Below are 17,085 nucleotides of genomic sequence, written 5' to 3'. Positions count from 1 at the left end.
TGTGGGGGGCGGGTCTTTGGCTCTTCACAACCACTATTGAGCATTTTTCCGTTGGATAATCTTTAAATTCACAAGAGCACTTTCACAAACAACTACAGGTGCTTGGTTCCAGGTATTTAGAGATTCACTTCCATACAGAAAGCCCATATTCTTATCTTCAGCTATCGCAGTGTACATGTCAGGTTAAATAATACTAAATATACTTCAGCAATGGTATCTAGGTGCTACTTTATTGTATCTCTTATACTATATCCGCTGGTTGTGTTTTTCTTTTTACATCTCTTTGCAGGTAATAAAGCAGACTGAATATGTTTGATCATGATCTTCCTTTTATCTCCTCTCTCTTTCATTCATTTTCTTTTTTCTTGTTTTTCCTTTCCTGTTCTACTCTACCATTGCAGTGTCCATATAATCTGTAAAATTCCTATCATGAATAATAAAGCAATTTATATTCATAAATCAAACAGAGCACTGCTGCACTTGTAAAGGTAAAATCTGTTGGGCTCTTTTTGGTATCAAGACAATTATTCTTATTGCCACATTGCCAGACAGAAAACTGTAAAAAAAACAAAAAAACTGAATGCTCTGTGCATCATTGCACTACTGATATCATGGGTGTACCCTTGTCCACTACGTCTGCTGCTGATGGCAGCATTTATTAATCTCTGCTGCATCTCATAGCTTGAATATCCATTGCTGCTTTCTATCATGTGGACAGTATTTCAGGGTATGATTGGCAGGATCATAAAATGTCTCGGTAGGACAGAGGGATATTCGGCTCATGCTTTCAGTGCCTTGTGGAATGAAATACCGCCGTATGACATTTCCAATCAAATATGGTATTTTCATTTTCAAAGATACAATCACAGGGATCTGTATGGAAGGGGGAGCTGTACAATGTTTTCTCTGTGAACAGAAAGGTCGCCGAGAGGATGCTTGAAATGCTGTGCACACTCATGTGGTATTTCTGTTTCTACAGGCATACCGGTTTCTAGCCGTCAACAAGAAGCTGGGTTTGAGTGGGCGTCCAGATAGGCCAGTGGGCTGCATCGGGACCTGCAAGGTATCGAGTTTAAAACCCCCCTACATGCACACACAAACCCAGTTGTGTTTTCATTACTTATGGGGACATTTCATTGACTTACATTCATTTCACATGGCCTAACCCAGACCTTACCCTAACTATTACCAGCACATACCTAACCCTAACTTAAAAAACAAAACTTTACCATATGGGGACTAGGATTTTGGTCCCCATGAAGACATAGGTCCCCATGACATTCCCTATACCATTGTTAAACAAATAGCTACACACAAACACGCACACAGATGTGTGCTTTAGTAGTTTGCTGCATAGGTCAGAGGGAATCGTTGATGCATGCAGCACATATTTATCTAAATACAATTCTCAGAGTATGGAGCAAAAACCACTAAGTATACTACAGCTAATATTGTGTTAAATATACAGATGGAATCACTGATAGTCTTTCATATTGGGTTGATAATCTACATCTTATTATTCCACCTGCTGTCATACTGCTACATGATGAGATATGCATGTTACAAACATCAGTGGCGCACATTGAACACATTTACTGTTTTGTTTGTTTTTTTAATTATCCGTCCATTTTGAACTGATAAAGTCAGACTGACATGAAGTAGTGCATAACTGTGAAGAGAAAACAAAGATGGAACTGTTTCTTTTTTTTTTTTTTTTTTTTTTTTTAGCTTCCAAAAAAGGTGATATTGATAGGGAAACATGGTGGTTGCAGCATCAGGCTGTGGGGACATTTTTCTTCAAAATGAGGGGAGATACTGCTCGGTAAAGCTGTGGTTCCACATCCACCAGGACAAGATGCCGCTAAGGCTACTTTGGCATTGTTTAGTTTTTTGTTATGTATTTTATATCAAACTGGCCTAGTCAAAGCCTGAAGTAGTGGAGTCCAAAATTATTCAAAGATATAGAAGGTTAAGGTTTGAAATAATCCCTTAATTTTATCCATCCACAAGTAAACAGAGCGTTTGTAAATGGGCCAGTGGGAATCTGAATGTTAAATTGAGAGAGAACCTGTGGAGCCATATTAAGATTAGGGTGATGACACAAAGGGCTTCCGACCTTTCTTGGTCTTGCTCATTATTTAACAGTTAATTGAGATTCATTTTTAAAGGCTGGTAGAGAAATGCAAAAAAAGAGGTCAGCAAATATAATTATTTTATGATTTCTCAAAATTCAACAAAGATGTTTCACTAATTACCGAAGAGACTGTAAATGCTTGTTAATATGCTGGTTTCTGATGCAGTATAAATCATAATCTCAATATAAAAAAACAATTCACCTTTGAAATTGTTTTACTCTCTGTTGAGAGAAGTGTTAGAAACATTCTGTTAAATAAAAATGAAACTATTTCCACCAGTGGGATGAGTAGTTTTTTGCTTCACTATGAATCCATGTTATTATCTTGCAGATTATTGTTTAGTGATGCTACAAATCCAATCTGAGTGATCCTGAGAAAGGAAGAAAGTGCGGGAATTTAGTCTCTGGTTAAAGTTGGTAAAGAAATTTCCTGAAAGAAATTCATTTGTAAGATTTCACGAAAACATTCAAGTTTTTTTTTTCCCAGTCCACACCACATGGAATTACTTACACAGATATGATATAGATCTTTAGATTTACATACTTTACATATCCTATTTTAAATGTAACTCCTAATACGTTTTAACACTACGACGGAGTATTAGGGCCAGGCTAGAGATTTTTTTTTCTTCTATTTCGAGAATAAAGTTGTAACATTACGAGAATAAAGACATAAAGTTAAAAGAATATTATGACTTTATTCTCGTAATTTTATTCTCGAAATTTTAAGACTATGCTCGTTGTGACTTTTTCTCGTAATATTACGACTTTATTCTCCCAATGTTACGACTTTATTCTCGTAATTTTACAACTTTATTCTCGTAATTTTGCGGCTTTATTCTTTTAATGTTACAACTTTATTCTCGAAATTTTATGACTATGCTCCTTGTGACTTTTTTCTCATAATATTACGACATTATTCTCGTACTTTTCCGACTTTAATCTTGTAATTTTACAACTTTATTGTCGTATTTTTTGCGCTTTATTCTCGTAATGTTAAGACTTTATTCTCGTAATTTTACAACTTTATTCTCGTATTTTTTGCGCATTATTCTCGTAATGTTAAGACTCTATTCTCGTAATTTTAAGATTTTATCCTCTTAATGTTACGATTCTGTTGTATAACACAACTACCTCAGGTGTTTTTTTTTTTGTTTTTTTTTGCAGTGTCTGCTAAATGAAGGTCAACATTAGGATAAGTTGTACCGTTCGATAAACTCAGTGTAACAAAGCTATTAGCGAACAACTGCTTTATGGCTCCAAACACATTGCTAAGACAACATTATAATGGGACATTTATGGGGAAGAAGGCAGGATGCCAGAGGACATAATCCTCATCATCCTTTCTCTACCAGCTGTGTGTATGTACGATGAACTATTATTTGTAACTTATCAGAAGTAGTTTTGTGTCTTTTGCATGTCGCCTCCTCCCTCAGTTCAAGGACTGATGGCTCGTTTTCTACGCTGCCCACAATGATACATTTGGAGCTACTTATTGGTCATCAATCTTCAAATGCAACTGTGTGTGTTTGTGTGTGTCTGTCTCTTAGATTTATCGTATCCTGGGAAAGACGGTGGTGTGCTACCCAATAGTGTTTGATCTAAGTGACTTCTACTTGTCTCAGGATGTAATGCTTCTAATTGATGACATTAAGGTGAGTCAATGTCAGATTTCATTTATGTGTAAAAGCTTCTATGGTTGAAATACATTCACCTTGTCTGGTTCGGAAAGGAGAAAGAGAAAGAAATGGAGAAAGAAGGTTGCTATCTTCAGAGATACTGATAACAATAGTCTTTTCAGGGTTTGAATATATTTATTATTGTACTTTCTGGACCATAGAGAGCACCTCACTGTAAGCTAGTCCACTAAAAAAATAAATAAATAAAAAAACTAGAAATGTACATATATAAGCCACACCGGGCTATAAGCCGCTGATATCTACAAAACTGTCTCCAACTAAACCTCTAGGGGGAGCTTTACATATAGCCCCTGGAATAGGGATGAAGAAGAATGCTAGCTCCCGTTAGCTTGTTGGCTCGCAGCAGTAAGAGCTTTTAATGAAAGATGTGGCGTTGTCCGCTCTTTATTTCAGCTCTGAAGGGGTTGAGCCCAGTCTGTTCATTGGTTCGGCAGCTTTAATGCGGCAAATAAATGGCAAAATGTGTGAATTTGGGACATATGTTCTCGGTCGTGTCTGCTGCAAGCATGTTCTTGTGCTAAATGAAAATTAGCCCCTTTATTATTTCATTTCCAACCCCCCTGGTGGTTAAGAAAAATCCACAGAGAAGCCTCACTTTGTTATAAGCTGCATAGTTCAAAGCGTGGGGGAAAAGTAGCGGCTTGTAGTCAAGAACATACGACACTTATATGCTCCGTATGAGAACATAAAAAAATATCTGCCTGTTCTGAGGTCTTTAAAGTTGTAGGGAAGCGACTGTTCTGACTGTTGCATTTGCGAAAACTCCCGAGTAGTGCCTAACGTTACCGAGTGAATAAAGTGAATGTGGTTGGTCAATTATCAAGAGGAAGGGATTGTTGATGCGGAAGGTTCACAAGCAAGTTTGGTTGTGGCCGGTTTCTCGGAAGCATCTTGCTAACCAGTTAGCAACTTAGTGCTAGTAGGTTCCCAATGGGAAATTCCATTGGGACCAAGTAGCACTAAATTGGTCACTTAGAAACGACACTGTGAAGGAACGCTATGGACAGAGGAAACATGCAAGAGGAGGAGAGTTTAGTGTCGGAGGTCGTGGATGAGTCTCCTCCGTCATCCATTTTTTATTTAGAGGAGGAAAGCGGGGACGAAGATGTTGTGGAAGAGGACTCCAAGGCGGCAGAAGTTTGGTTTGGTGTAGAAGGCTTCCAGCCGTACATTTTTGAGCCCTTGCATCGCAACGCTGCCAGTTCTGTTAGCTCTACGCCTGCCGAAGACACAGACGTCCATCCCCGTGAACACTGGGACGCAACTCAATGGGAAAGGAAAGGATTCTCATTTATTTCAACCATTGCGTATATTAACTGCGACATATGAATCAAGATGCTATGACTGAAAAAATTTGATTTACAGATGACCGTTGATATATGATTGGCCGAATTTAGGTGTTCAGGCTGACGTAGAACTAACTGGCCTGCAGAAGATGACGGAAAAAAACACAGATTTCAAGACAGGATTTTTTAGAATAGAAATTTTCTATTTTTTCGGACAATTTCGTCTGATTAAGAGTACTATTATGTACATGTTTTAGCCAGAATGATTTGGCATTTAGATATATGAATTCCCTATAACTTTAATTTCTTCTCATGCACTTCGTAGTCACTCTTTCTCTTACGACCCTCGGCTATTGTCAAAGAACCGCGGTGAGAAAGGTGAGCTTCAATGACTCTGAAACCGTAGCTCACAACCGATAAACGTCTGAAAGTGCGCATGCACAGAAAAAGCTAGCTAACGGGGCGAGCACGTAAGACGTCCTTAGGTAAACATATCACCAGAATGATTGACAATTAGGAGGACCACTTATTTTGATGATCCACCCGGAAATAAAAGTTCGTCAAATTTAAATTTAATTATTGTAGTCTACTTCTTGATGTCAGTCAACTTAAATGGAGATCTTAACTAAACTAAAAAAAATAAAACTTTATTTAGTAATGATATATAAATTAAGAACTTATCTAATCTTCATTTTAAGAACAAATACCCACGTTCCAGTTTTCAGGTAAGGGGTTTTTACTCTGATCTGTTTTCCAAATGTTAGATATTTCTTTTCATTGGTAACATGCTTATGTGACTCCAGGGATACTGTAAGCTGTGTTTTCAGAACTCATACTGTGATCTTTCCTCTTCAAACTCATGGTTTGGTTTTAACGCTGAGCTGCCTGAGGTGCTCTGCAACTTAAACCCAGCTTGACAGAAGAGGAAGCCGAACTTTAGAAACGCCACTCGCTCAGTTGTTACACAGAAATGAAGGAAATTGAAAGCTTTACGGCAGGAATGTGTTGCTCTGTGTTCGTGCAGAATGCCCTGCAGTTCATCAAGCAGTGCTGGAAGATGCAAGGACGTCCACTCTTCCTGGTTCTCATCCGCGAGGATAACATCAAGTAATATCCACACTCACACTCCAACGTAGATCTTTTCTGTTGTTTTTCTTTTCATGTGATCATTTTTCTCAAAGCATTCTCTCATCCTCTGCCTCGTTATGTGTCACTCACTATCTCTATATCTGCCACCGTCTCAAACCTGCGCCAGAACGTTGGAGAAGCCAATTCACGTTTTTCATCTAACATTTATTTCTCCCTCTCTGCTGCCAGCCTTTTTCCCTTTCTGTGTGTGCCATTAATCTTTGTAGCAGAAAGGTGCTACTGTATTTGCCTGCTGATTGGGTGATAATGTGTCTCATTTGTATCACTATAGCCTGGCTGGTGGGCTGATTACAGAGGTATTGACTGTTACCCAGGGAGCCATATGTTAAATGCGTTACAAGTGTTTAAACAGCCTCGCTCCAGTCCAAAAATGAGTCAGTGGATGTTCATAGCTGCAGCTCGATAGTCATTAGTCTGCCATCGAGGGGACCATGACCTATACAGCAGGTGACAGAAATCTGAATGAATGATATGGAAGTTTTAGGCATTTTATTTTTAGATTACTGGTTTATACGGTTTTTGTTTAGACTGTGAAATCGACCGCATCTTTTCTTGAAAGGAACTGATTAAACAATCGGCTTTAAAGTTTCTATTCAGTGGTGTGTTTACCGGGGGGAGTGGCCGCCTAGTGGTTAGGGCATAGGGCTTTAAATCCTGAGATTGTGAGTTCGATTCCCCCACTCCCACAGACCCTGAGCAAGACCCTTAACCTCACAACGCTCCCCGGGCGCCTCACAATGGCAGCCCACTGCTCCTCAAGGGGATGGTTTAAATGCAGAGAAGTAAATTCCCTCTGGGATTGTTAGAGTATATATAAAAAAAAATAAAATAAAATTTACCCTTATCGAAATGCAAAGCTTTAAAAAAAATCTATTAATGGGCATAACAAACACAGAGGTTATGAATTGTCCTTTCAGGTCACTTCAATTGGTTATGAAATTGGAGGAAATCTGACGTTTCCAAAGCAGGTCGTGGAAAACAAAGGCATCAATGACTGATTACAGGGTTCCCGCGGGTCCTTAAAAAGTCTTAAAAGGCATTGAATTTTTCAAAATAAAACTAAAGCCTTAATTGGTATTAAATGTCTTAAATCAGTCTTTCGTAGGTCTTAATTTTTAAAACATCAAAAATAGGATTATTTTTATTACGATTTATTTTTGTGATATATATTTTTTGAGAAATAAAACGTTAAAATTGAATTTTTTTTTTTTTTTATAAAAAAATTAATAATTGCTCGCCATTATTGGTTCCGTCCCGATAGCGGAACCAATAAAAGCCTTGTTGCGGCCGGGACATTTGGGAGATGCGCCATTAACTTTTTGTCTGGAAAATATGAGCAAGTGTAAATGTAACGCAAATTGGCTCCAGCCAAGAGTTTTCTCCATGGCTAAAACCAGGGAACATACATGAGGCTCAGTGGATTTAGTGCAAGAAGTCATTCAAGCTCGGAACGATGGGAATTAAGGCAGTGGAGTCGTAGCCTCGTGAGACCATCCTGATCTCGCGAGCTTTCAAGATTTCACTCGCAGATCAGTCTGGAGACTCTCCGTTAAAGAAAATTTGGAGCCGTTCACCAAACGAACGTCCAATCAGCGTTGACGTTGAGGTGTGACGCAACGAGAAGCGCGACAGTTCAGTCTAAAGAACATGGCAGCTTCAGCTGATGAAACTAGCGTTAGCGTGGCTATCGAGCAAGTTTTATCGGAGTTACAGAGTATTTGTTCACTGAAAGAAGAGCAAAACACTGCTCTGGAGGCTTTTCTCAGAGGAAAAGATGTTTTTGCTCTTCTCCCCACTGGTTTCGGCAAGAGTTTGATCTATCAATTGGCTCCTCTTTGTCGTCGCTCTGTTAGTACGTCATATGCTTCGTTGATCTGATTGGTTTATTTGGCCCGTCTATCACCAACATAGGCCAATCAGCTAACCAGTATTTTCGCCCCTTCCCAAAATTTCTTCTACGGAAGGTTTCCAGATGGATATGCGGAGCAAATCCATCTGGCATTGTCAGGTTAGTGGAGTCGCACATGCGAAGCGTGAAATACAAAATCAAGTTACCGAGAAACAGCCGGTATTTCTCAGTTTAGTTCCACCCTTGTCTCTGCAACGCCTCCACTTATCACCAAAATCAAACATACTAAGAAAACCATACAAAGAAAAATAGCTGCAAAAAAACACAAAAAAGACTTAGCACTGGTTATGTTGGGGCTTTAAAACTGATTTGTTTTGTTCCCTGCTAAAACAAAGTTTGTGAATTCAGTTAAATAATTGTTAAAATATATCTGTCATTTGTGTGTTTTTAGCTTTCTTCCTGTATGGGAAGCTTTTCAAAATTTGAAACATTAGTGCAGTGGTTTATGTTAAAATAAACCTTTGGGTTAAGTTGTCGCAAGCAGGTTTTTCTTGTGTTTCATATGAATTTGGTCTTAAATTTTTATTTCAAGTGGCATTTAAAAAGTTTTAAAAAGTCTTGAATTTAACTTGCCTTATGCTGTAGGAACCCTGAGTTAGAAAAACGGTTCAGGGCAAACTTCTGCATATGTGAAGTGACTTATAAAAGCAGAAAGTAAAACATGGCTTAAATATTTTTGCTTCATGTTGAAGCTGGATTGGTGCTGCAGTATGAAGGACCCTCTGCTATCTCTGGTCAGCCGGTGCGACCTTCACTGATTGGCAACAGCGACACAAGTTAAACATTTTTCGACTTTTTGGGGTCGAAATCCCACTCAATGCATGTCTGCAAGTATGAAGTCAAATTTTCACAATCACAAATTTTACCAGTCGCTCAGCAGGAGGGGGAGGGTATACGACTGTCGCCTCATTGCACCAGTTTCTTAATACACGAATGGAGACGGAGAGACATTACCTCCCTTGTTTAGATCCCTTACAGCCCAGATAATTTCTGTTTGGTGTGTTTGGGCCAATGAGGACAGATAATGAGGTGCAAAAACTGAGTCGATCAGCTTCAATTAACACTTTAAAGGCCACAAATATCATTTGAGTTGCAAGCAGCTCAGCCCTACCATGTATAGGAAAAATTACTGATTATCATCAAGCTATGAAATACAAATGGCTTTCAGAACTTTGGTCTAAATCCAAGTGAAATTGTTCTATCAGAAAAATATCCTTTGCAAATTAAACTCCTATAAAATGAGTAGTTGTAGCATCCTGCTTGTATCCACTTAAACAAATTGTGATTTTCTATGCTACTTTAGCTTATACGAATAACTTTGTTCCTCTTGTTTAGCAAAGATATTTAATCCTTCTTCCGTTTGATAGTGACAGAAAGGATGTTGGTTAAGGTTGGACTGTAGCTGCAATCATTGGACCAACTTGTCATAATGTCTGCATGGTGAGGAAACTTCGGCACAAAATAATCGTCTTTATTGAGCGTATCAGCCAGACAAAGTTGGCTGGAAATGATCCCTAAGGATCTTTAATATTTAAATCTTAACTCTGGTCCTTTTTTTCATCTTGAAGTGTTTTATTGTTGCAACGTTGTCAAGAAATGCATTGAGTGTTCTCACATACAGGTCAACTGTTTGCTCTAGCGGTACTGAATTACTCCTTCAAACACCCTTCAAAGGAATAAAGTTGATAAAACACAAAAATTGAAAAAAACAGGAAGAAAACAAATAAGTGTATGAAGATATAATCTCTTGTTTCTGTACCCTATCTAATGTCACCACAAACATGTAGTGTAACTTAAGTAAAATATCAAATACTAACAAAAACTGTTCTGCTGGTGACAACCTATGTAGGGGGACGTCTAATTGGGGGCTTTAACTGCAATTTTCTCATCTAACCAGAGGGAGCCGCTTCAATCCTGTTTTGGACATGCTGGCCTCTTTCAAGAAGGGAGTCATCGGAGGGGTCAAAGTTCACGTCGACAGACTTCAGGTATGTTAGAATCTGCTTTATTGAGTGAACAGCTGCAGTGACAGCAGTAGGGATGGGGATCGAAACCCGGTTCTATCAAGGACCCGGTTCCACTTTTTTCAAAACCTGAGAATCAATAACGTTTGGGCTTATCGATACCACTATAGAGTCTGGTCATTTGTTTTTTTTCTCCCGGAGGTCCTGTAACATAATTGTGTGTCCCTCGAGTCGTGTCACAGCATTTAAATCTAATCAATCCAATCACTGCAGCATGTCCACCAATGTTTTGGAATGAAATTGTAAGCAAACAGATATTAAAAGTAAAACAAGTGAAGTCTGGCACTTAACTTCGCTCGCGACTCGAGGATGAATGAACGGACGAAAAGGTCTAAAGTTTGGCTTCATTTTACCAAGCTCAAAGATAAAGAAGAAGCGAAATGCAACTTATGTTGCAAAATCATCTCTTGTAAAGGGGGGAACACAACCTCAATGGCCAAGCACATTAGTATTGTGCATCAAATAAAGGCCAAATGCAGTACCTTCCACTGTCTCCGGGTTGAAAAGACTCCTCCTCCTCCTCCTGCTGCTGCCGCCGCACCACAGTCGGGCCCGCCTTCATCATCCACTCAGAGTACCACTGGTTAGCGCGCGCACAGACTTTGTAGCTTGTCCGGTCAGTTAAAAATAGTAATTGTGAAATCCGTGTTGTAATCGGCAGCATACAAGCTAGTTAGCTTGAAAAGTAAATAAAGTTTCAGACATGCTGCGTGATGATGTGTTCAGATTGGCTCAGTAAATTGACAATTAGGTTATGATGTGTTCAAGTGTAACGTAAAGAAAAGGGAAATTGAGTTTTTGGCGAGAAACATGAGTAATACAGTTGTACATTGCTCTAATTATTTTAGAATATATAATTAAACTACTGATGCCAACATTTATTAAAAATTACATTTAATTTAAAATACAATTATTTATTTGCTAAATATTTTCCTAAATACTTTCCATATTGTTAAATTAAACTTATCATCAAACTCCTGATGAGCTTTCTGGCTCCAGCAGAGTGTTTTTGTGATGCTCAGCAAAGAATTATCCTTTTTACTTTTTTTTCTTTTGCTCTAGCATTTCTGTCTTCCCGTTGCCTATTTGCTATTCTGTTCACAGCTAACTCTCACGGCTTTGAAACACTTCTGCCCTTCATCGTCTCATTGTTATGGGGAGCAGAACACTACTGCTCCTCTCCTGCGCCTCTTAGTTTTGTTTTTGAGTTGACTTCAGCTGGAATGGTTAATATCACATTTGGACCTCAGGAGGACGGAAATTATTTTATTCACCTTTTGAGAAGCACCAACTGTTTTTCCTAGCGTGGTTTTATGTCACTTGAGCAATGCATTTTTATAAGAATAGAGATGTGATGTCGGTTTGTACCTTGCTGCGGGGCCTCGTTTCTTTTTTCTCAGCATTTATATCAGAATCATGTTTACAGAATCACCTGACAAACCTCATGCTGGCACATAAAGCATTATGGATCCACTATGGCTTCGATTTCTCTTGGTGGGGTGGGTCACATCACCAGAACAATTTCTGTAAATGTGTTTTTTTCCATCTGCTTCATAGACCCTGATATCAGGAGCATTTGTGGAGCAGCTGGATTTCCTTCGCGTCAATGAGGCAGAGTAAGAGCTTCCCTCCCGTCTTCATGCTCGCTTCGTTAAATGTGATTGTTTTCATCTCTATTCTTGGTCTCAAGATTGCAGTAAAAGTGAAAACTCGGGTTATTATTTTTCTTTTTCTCTGTTTCATCTGAAACCAAAAAGCTTTTGATGGGATATTTGCATCCATACTTAAAATCTTGTTTTTATCTATAGGCTATAGGTTTGTTTAAGTGTTAAAGTCGTAGGGAAATCATGTTTAAATGTCAAATCATTCTGGCTTAAACATGTATATAAATTTACTCTTTATCAGACGAAATTGTCCCAAAATTTAGAAAATTTCTATTTTAAAAAAAATCCTGTCTTAAAAAAAAAAAAAGTTTGAAATATATTTTTTCTGAAACTGATTTAATCACATTGTCCCCTCTTTCTAACTAATTAAAATAACTGGTACGTGATCTGAATAAACTGCAGGCTGGAATGTGGGATTTCTAACTACTTTCCATCTCTATCTTCCACATCTACCGTCCATTTTGTTTGCAAAGGATTCCAGAGTTTAAGAGCTTTGAGGAGCTGGAGCTGCCGAAGCACTCGAAGGTGAAGAGGCAGACGAGCACGCCCAACGCCTCGGACCTGGAGCAGCAGCCGGAGATCAGTGTGGAGGAGTGGCAGAACAAACCCACATATGAGATCCTGCAGAAGTTTCACGTAAGCTGATGGTTCAACAGAACAATGACCCAGATAATTAGTGTCCCTTTAAAATAAGCAACAAATAAAGCTTCATAAAATGTTAAACTTTGGATCAAATAATTGTATTTCTATGCTGATATGATTGAGACATTTTTTTTAACGATTACTCCTCTCCTTTTGCCTATTATAACAATTGTATAATGCAGTTAATTATTTGTTCATCTTTCTTCCTAATGAATATCAGTTTTACATGTGAGGCCAGTTTTATCTTCTTTATTCTCTGGGTTTTTCTGCAGGACTCTGGCTGCTTGGCCAGTCAGGCCCAACTTGCCAGCATCCTTCTTAGAAGAGAAGGACCAGACTTCCTGGCTAAAGACGGTATGTTCACTGCAAAGGAGTCGGTCAGTCCGAGTCTAGAAAAGCAACAGGGGAGAAATTATACAGTAATCTAAGAAGTCTTTCAGTTTCAGGGCCCTATTCTGTCCGCTTCAGCACATCTACAGCCTTCTACGGAAGAGGATTAGGGCCACTGGAAAAAAAAAAAAGAAGTCAGAAGTCTGACTGAATTCTGACAATAAAAAGTCAGAATTCTTAGATTAAAGTCAGAATTTGGACTTTTTTCTCAAAATTCTGACTTTTTTTCTCTGAATTCTGACAATAAAAAAAAAGTCAGAATTCTGAGATTAAAGTCCGAATTCTGAGAAAAAAGTCCGAATTCTGAGATTAAAGTCAGAATTCTGAGATTAAAGTCAGAATTCTCAGATTAAAGTAAGAATTCTGAGAAAAAAATCAGAATTCTGACTTTTTTACCATACTAAACTGAAATAAAATTTAAAGATCAGTGAACTTTTTTTTTTTCATGGCCCTAATCCTCTTCCATAGCCAGCAACATACATTGACTTTATAAATAAAAAAAACTTTTTCCTCGCTGTCCAACAGATATTTGATTAAATTTTATTGTTGCTGGATTAATCAGACTGGAAAGTTCTTCTATTGCTTTCTTTATACTCAGAAGTGTTTATGCAATATAACATAGGAGCAACTTTCAAACATTTCTAAAAACCTGGAAGATGACGATGATGTAAAGTTTTGCTAGAGATTGTTGATTAAATTGCTTTGAATAAATTTGTCTGGAAGCAGAAAAACATCTAAACCCACAACATAACAGCCTATGAAAACTGGAGGTGGGATTTAGGTGTTTTAATGTTTCAATGCTATTAATGTTTTATGATTTCCTTTATTTTAGCTCCTAATAAATATGTTCTGGATAATTTATGAACTGGATCATATTTATGATTTCAGAGAACCTGATGGAGGAACTGGAGAGAATCTACAGACGAGCTGGAAGCAGAAAGCTTTGGTCTGGTATTCTCACTGAAACACCAACTACTGTATCATGTTTAGGTGTCCAAAACATAACCACTGAATATGTTTTTAGTAGCATTTAATGCCTTTATGGTTTAATGAAACAGATCTGTTCCAGAGAAGAAAAAAAAAAGTTTGAAATATATTTGTTATTTTTTGTCTGAAACTCATTTAATCACATTGTCCCTACTTTCCAACTAATTAAAATAACTGGTACGTGATCTGAATAAACTACAGGCTGGCAGTGCGGCATGCTGCTGCTATTACCAAGAAGTTTGCCAGCTCTATAGCTCCTCACATCACCACAATTCTGGTGAATGGGAAACAGGTAAAGTTCAGCAGGCAACACGGTAACTGCTCCCGCATGTTTTTGTTGCCTAGCTAACTGGCTCGCTGGAGAGCTGTGTGAGCTGTGTGAGCTGTGACTTAGTCAGCCGACAACATCTCATAATTCATCATGTTCATCATTCCTATTTTTATTTTAAGCTAAAACATTAAATAAAATTGGGGTCTTTTTATTTAATTGTACAAAAAAAGCTACCTTTTACGACAGAGTATTAGGGCCTGGCTAGAGATTTATTTATTTTTTATTATTTTGAGAATAAAGTCGTAATATTACGAGAATAAAGTTGTAAAATTCTGAGAATAATGTTGTAACATTAGAGAAAAAAGTTGTAATATTACGAGAATAAAGTTAACAACCCGTTTCAGAAAGAAAGCTTGGAGCTCCGCCCAGCAGATGATGTCAGACCAGCTCCACCAATCAGCAACCTGAGTCCACTAAAAGATTTCCTTATTTGTCAAACCAGAAACAAATTATAACTTCACATAATTCTTGACAACCTGAGTGAAGTTGGCCCCCCCAACTTCTTCAAATTTGACAAATTAGTGTCAAACGTTTGTGCTGGTTTGTGCAGCAAAAATTTTCGTTTGTGCCGCTACCATTTTAAAGATATAAAGAAATGTTTCTAGAGGTCATCAAAGGTCAAATCAGACAAAATGGGTGTCAATTAACTCTGCTCCGTTTGTGCTGGTTTGTGCAGCAAAAATTGGTTTTGGTACTTCTTTAGCTTTGAATATATTAATGAAAATGTAAAGGTCAAAAGGTCAACCAGCCGCCCACCTTCTTCAAATTAGACAAAATTGGTGTCAAATAATTCTATTAATATCATTGAAATGATAGCAGTACAAATTAAAATTTTTGCCATACAAAAACATAAAATTTTGAAATTAATTTTAAATATAAAATATTTTAAATAAATATATAAAAAATTTTAAAATGCATATTTGAAAATATATAAATTTTTTGTACTGCTATCATTTTAATGATATCAATAATTGTTTGTAGAAGCCATCAAAGGTCAGTGAACATTTGTTCATTCTGAAACTCTGAATTTCATATAAATTAGTTGCTAACCTATGATTATATAATTCTGTAATCACAGGTTAGCAACTTAAAATTTATATTTACACTGTAAAAAAAAAAGATAGCGGCACAAACGGAAATTTTTGCTGCACAAACGTTTGACACTCAGGTTTCTTGACATTCCTCATTTTTGGAAAGAGTTTTCATAAAATACAACTTGTTTCTCGTAATTTTAGGACTTTATCCTCATAATTTTAGGACTTTATTTTCATAATGTTACGACTTTATTCTCGTAATAGAAGAAAAAAAAATCTATAAAAACAAATTTAGTGTATTCATTTGATTTAGTAGCCTAAAAACTTGACTCACACAGTGAGGAGTTTGGCGAGCCAGCTAGGATGCTTGCAGGTATCTAGAGTTGGATGTAATCCAAAGCTTTTGGTCAGTGTTGGCTTTCTCTTCACATTAAACCACAGCGGCTGAACCCCCCCTCCCCACAATTACTCAAAGTCCGGCCATGCTCTGCAAATTCAATCGAACTGAGTCTCACCTTAGGTCCTTTTATCAAAGGAACTTAAGGTGGCTGGAAGAGCTTTTTAATAGTTGAGCAAACCGGTTCACAAAGTAGGAAAAGGGCTGCTGTCTACTATTTAGACCTTCTATCATGTTGAGTCGTTTAGAAAATGTCCCATTTCTATTTAAATTGTGGTTTGCTGCTGGCCTCAAATACAAATACTGACTAAATATTGTAGTGTAGGTGTTTGCCATATCTCATAACTGAATTATTGTTCCTCTCATCAGTGGCCGGTTTTTTCTGTACTCATGGTTTGCTTCAAATGTCTTTCCTGACACGACAACTTTTATTGTATGCTGTTTTATTCATCAACATTTTAGCAGAGAGAAATGATAAACTAGATTTCTTTTTTTTGTTGTTTAGTTTTGCTACGGCAGAAATGCCATCCATACCCATCTGTGTATACGCTCTCATTTCCCTAACATGGGCCAGCAAGTGAGGCTTGAAATGGGTTTTCCAAGGATCAGTGCTTTGACAGCATGCCGTGCCTTTTAAACTTTAATATTTTGTTGATTTCTTAGCTTCGCTTTTTTTATCTTCCCAATTCAATGATGAAATACACTAACTTCTCACGTATCCTAGTCAATAAGGACCTTTTTTTCAGCATATAATAAGAGTAAGTTGTGTTTCGGCTTATACACGACTCCATTTGTGGTGTTTCCCACGCTTCCACCATTGCTTTAAGAAATGTAAATCCTGTTTGTGTGTCTTTAGTAATCCCTGGCTTTGTGAATGTTTAGATAACTGCCATCTCAGTGTGCCATTTTTTTCCTCATAGGATTCCTGCAGGCCAGAGGAAGCAGCTAACAGACTGCATTCAATCTCACAAGTGATGAATTCAAAAATGTGTGAACATTAAAATAATTGTAGGAAAGCAAAGTTGGTTTTTGGAGTTTTCAGAATTTAAATGAGGCGTTGGGATGTGGATGATAACATTTTTTTTTTTTTTTTTTGGTACTGAATATGTTTTCTGCAACGTTTGTCGTTATTGGGATACAAAGAAAAAGGTTGCAGTGCTTTACAAAAGTTGACTTCTGTGCATTTTGCCACAACTATAAACATAAAACATTTTATTTGGAATTTATGTGGCCGACACCAATCGGTGGGTAATGGTGAAGTTGAAAGAAAATACTCCTTAAGATTTGTTTAGTGACAAGTCTAGCATGCATTTGTCTTCAACCAAGCCCCAATTTCCAATTCTTAACGAAAATTTTAAATCAATATTAAATGTATCTATCATATGCTAACTTAGCTACATTTCAGTCCTTTTTTAAAGGTATACTATGCAACCGGTGT

At 37.5% G+C, this 17,085-nt stretch overlaps 1 protein-coding gene across 1 annotated transcript in view; it reads left to right on the top strand.

Moving 5' to 3' along the window:
- Window positions 1-979: 979 nt before the first annotated feature.
- LOC107086109 (phosphorylase b kinase regulatory subunit beta-like) overlaps window positions 980-17,085 on the top strand; it is a gene marked incomplete at its 5' end in the record, with an annotated part of 27,299 nt that continues 11,193 nt past the window's right edge. The window contains 8 exons of the mRNA XM_015376856.1: window positions 980-1,063; window positions 3,685-3,789; window positions 6,145-6,227; window positions 10,076-10,166; window positions 11,760-11,818; window positions 12,340-12,502; window positions 12,781-12,862; window positions 13,787-13,844. Coding sequence (XP_015232342.1) covers window positions 980-1,063; window positions 3,685-3,789; window positions 6,145-6,227; window positions 10,076-10,166; window positions 11,760-11,818; window positions 12,340-12,502; window positions 12,781-12,862; window positions 13,787-13,844 — 725 coding nt within the window. The remainder of the gene's footprint in view (window positions 1,064-3,684; window positions 3,790-6,144; window positions 6,228-10,075; window positions 10,167-11,759; window positions 11,819-12,339; window positions 12,503-12,780; window positions 12,863-13,786; window positions 13,845-17,085) is intronic.

The sequence above is a fragment of the Cyprinodon variegatus genome, unplaced genomic scaffold, assembly GCF_000732505.1.
Source record: "Cyprinodon variegatus isolate N-32 unplaced genomic scaffold, C_variegatus-1.0 Scaffold143, whole genome shotgun sequence".
NCBI classification, from domain to species: Eukaryota; Metazoa; Chordata; class Actinopteri; order Cyprinodontiformes; family Cyprinodontidae; genus Cyprinodon; species Cyprinodon variegatus.
This window is presented reverse-complemented; position numbering and strand designations above follow the sequence as displayed.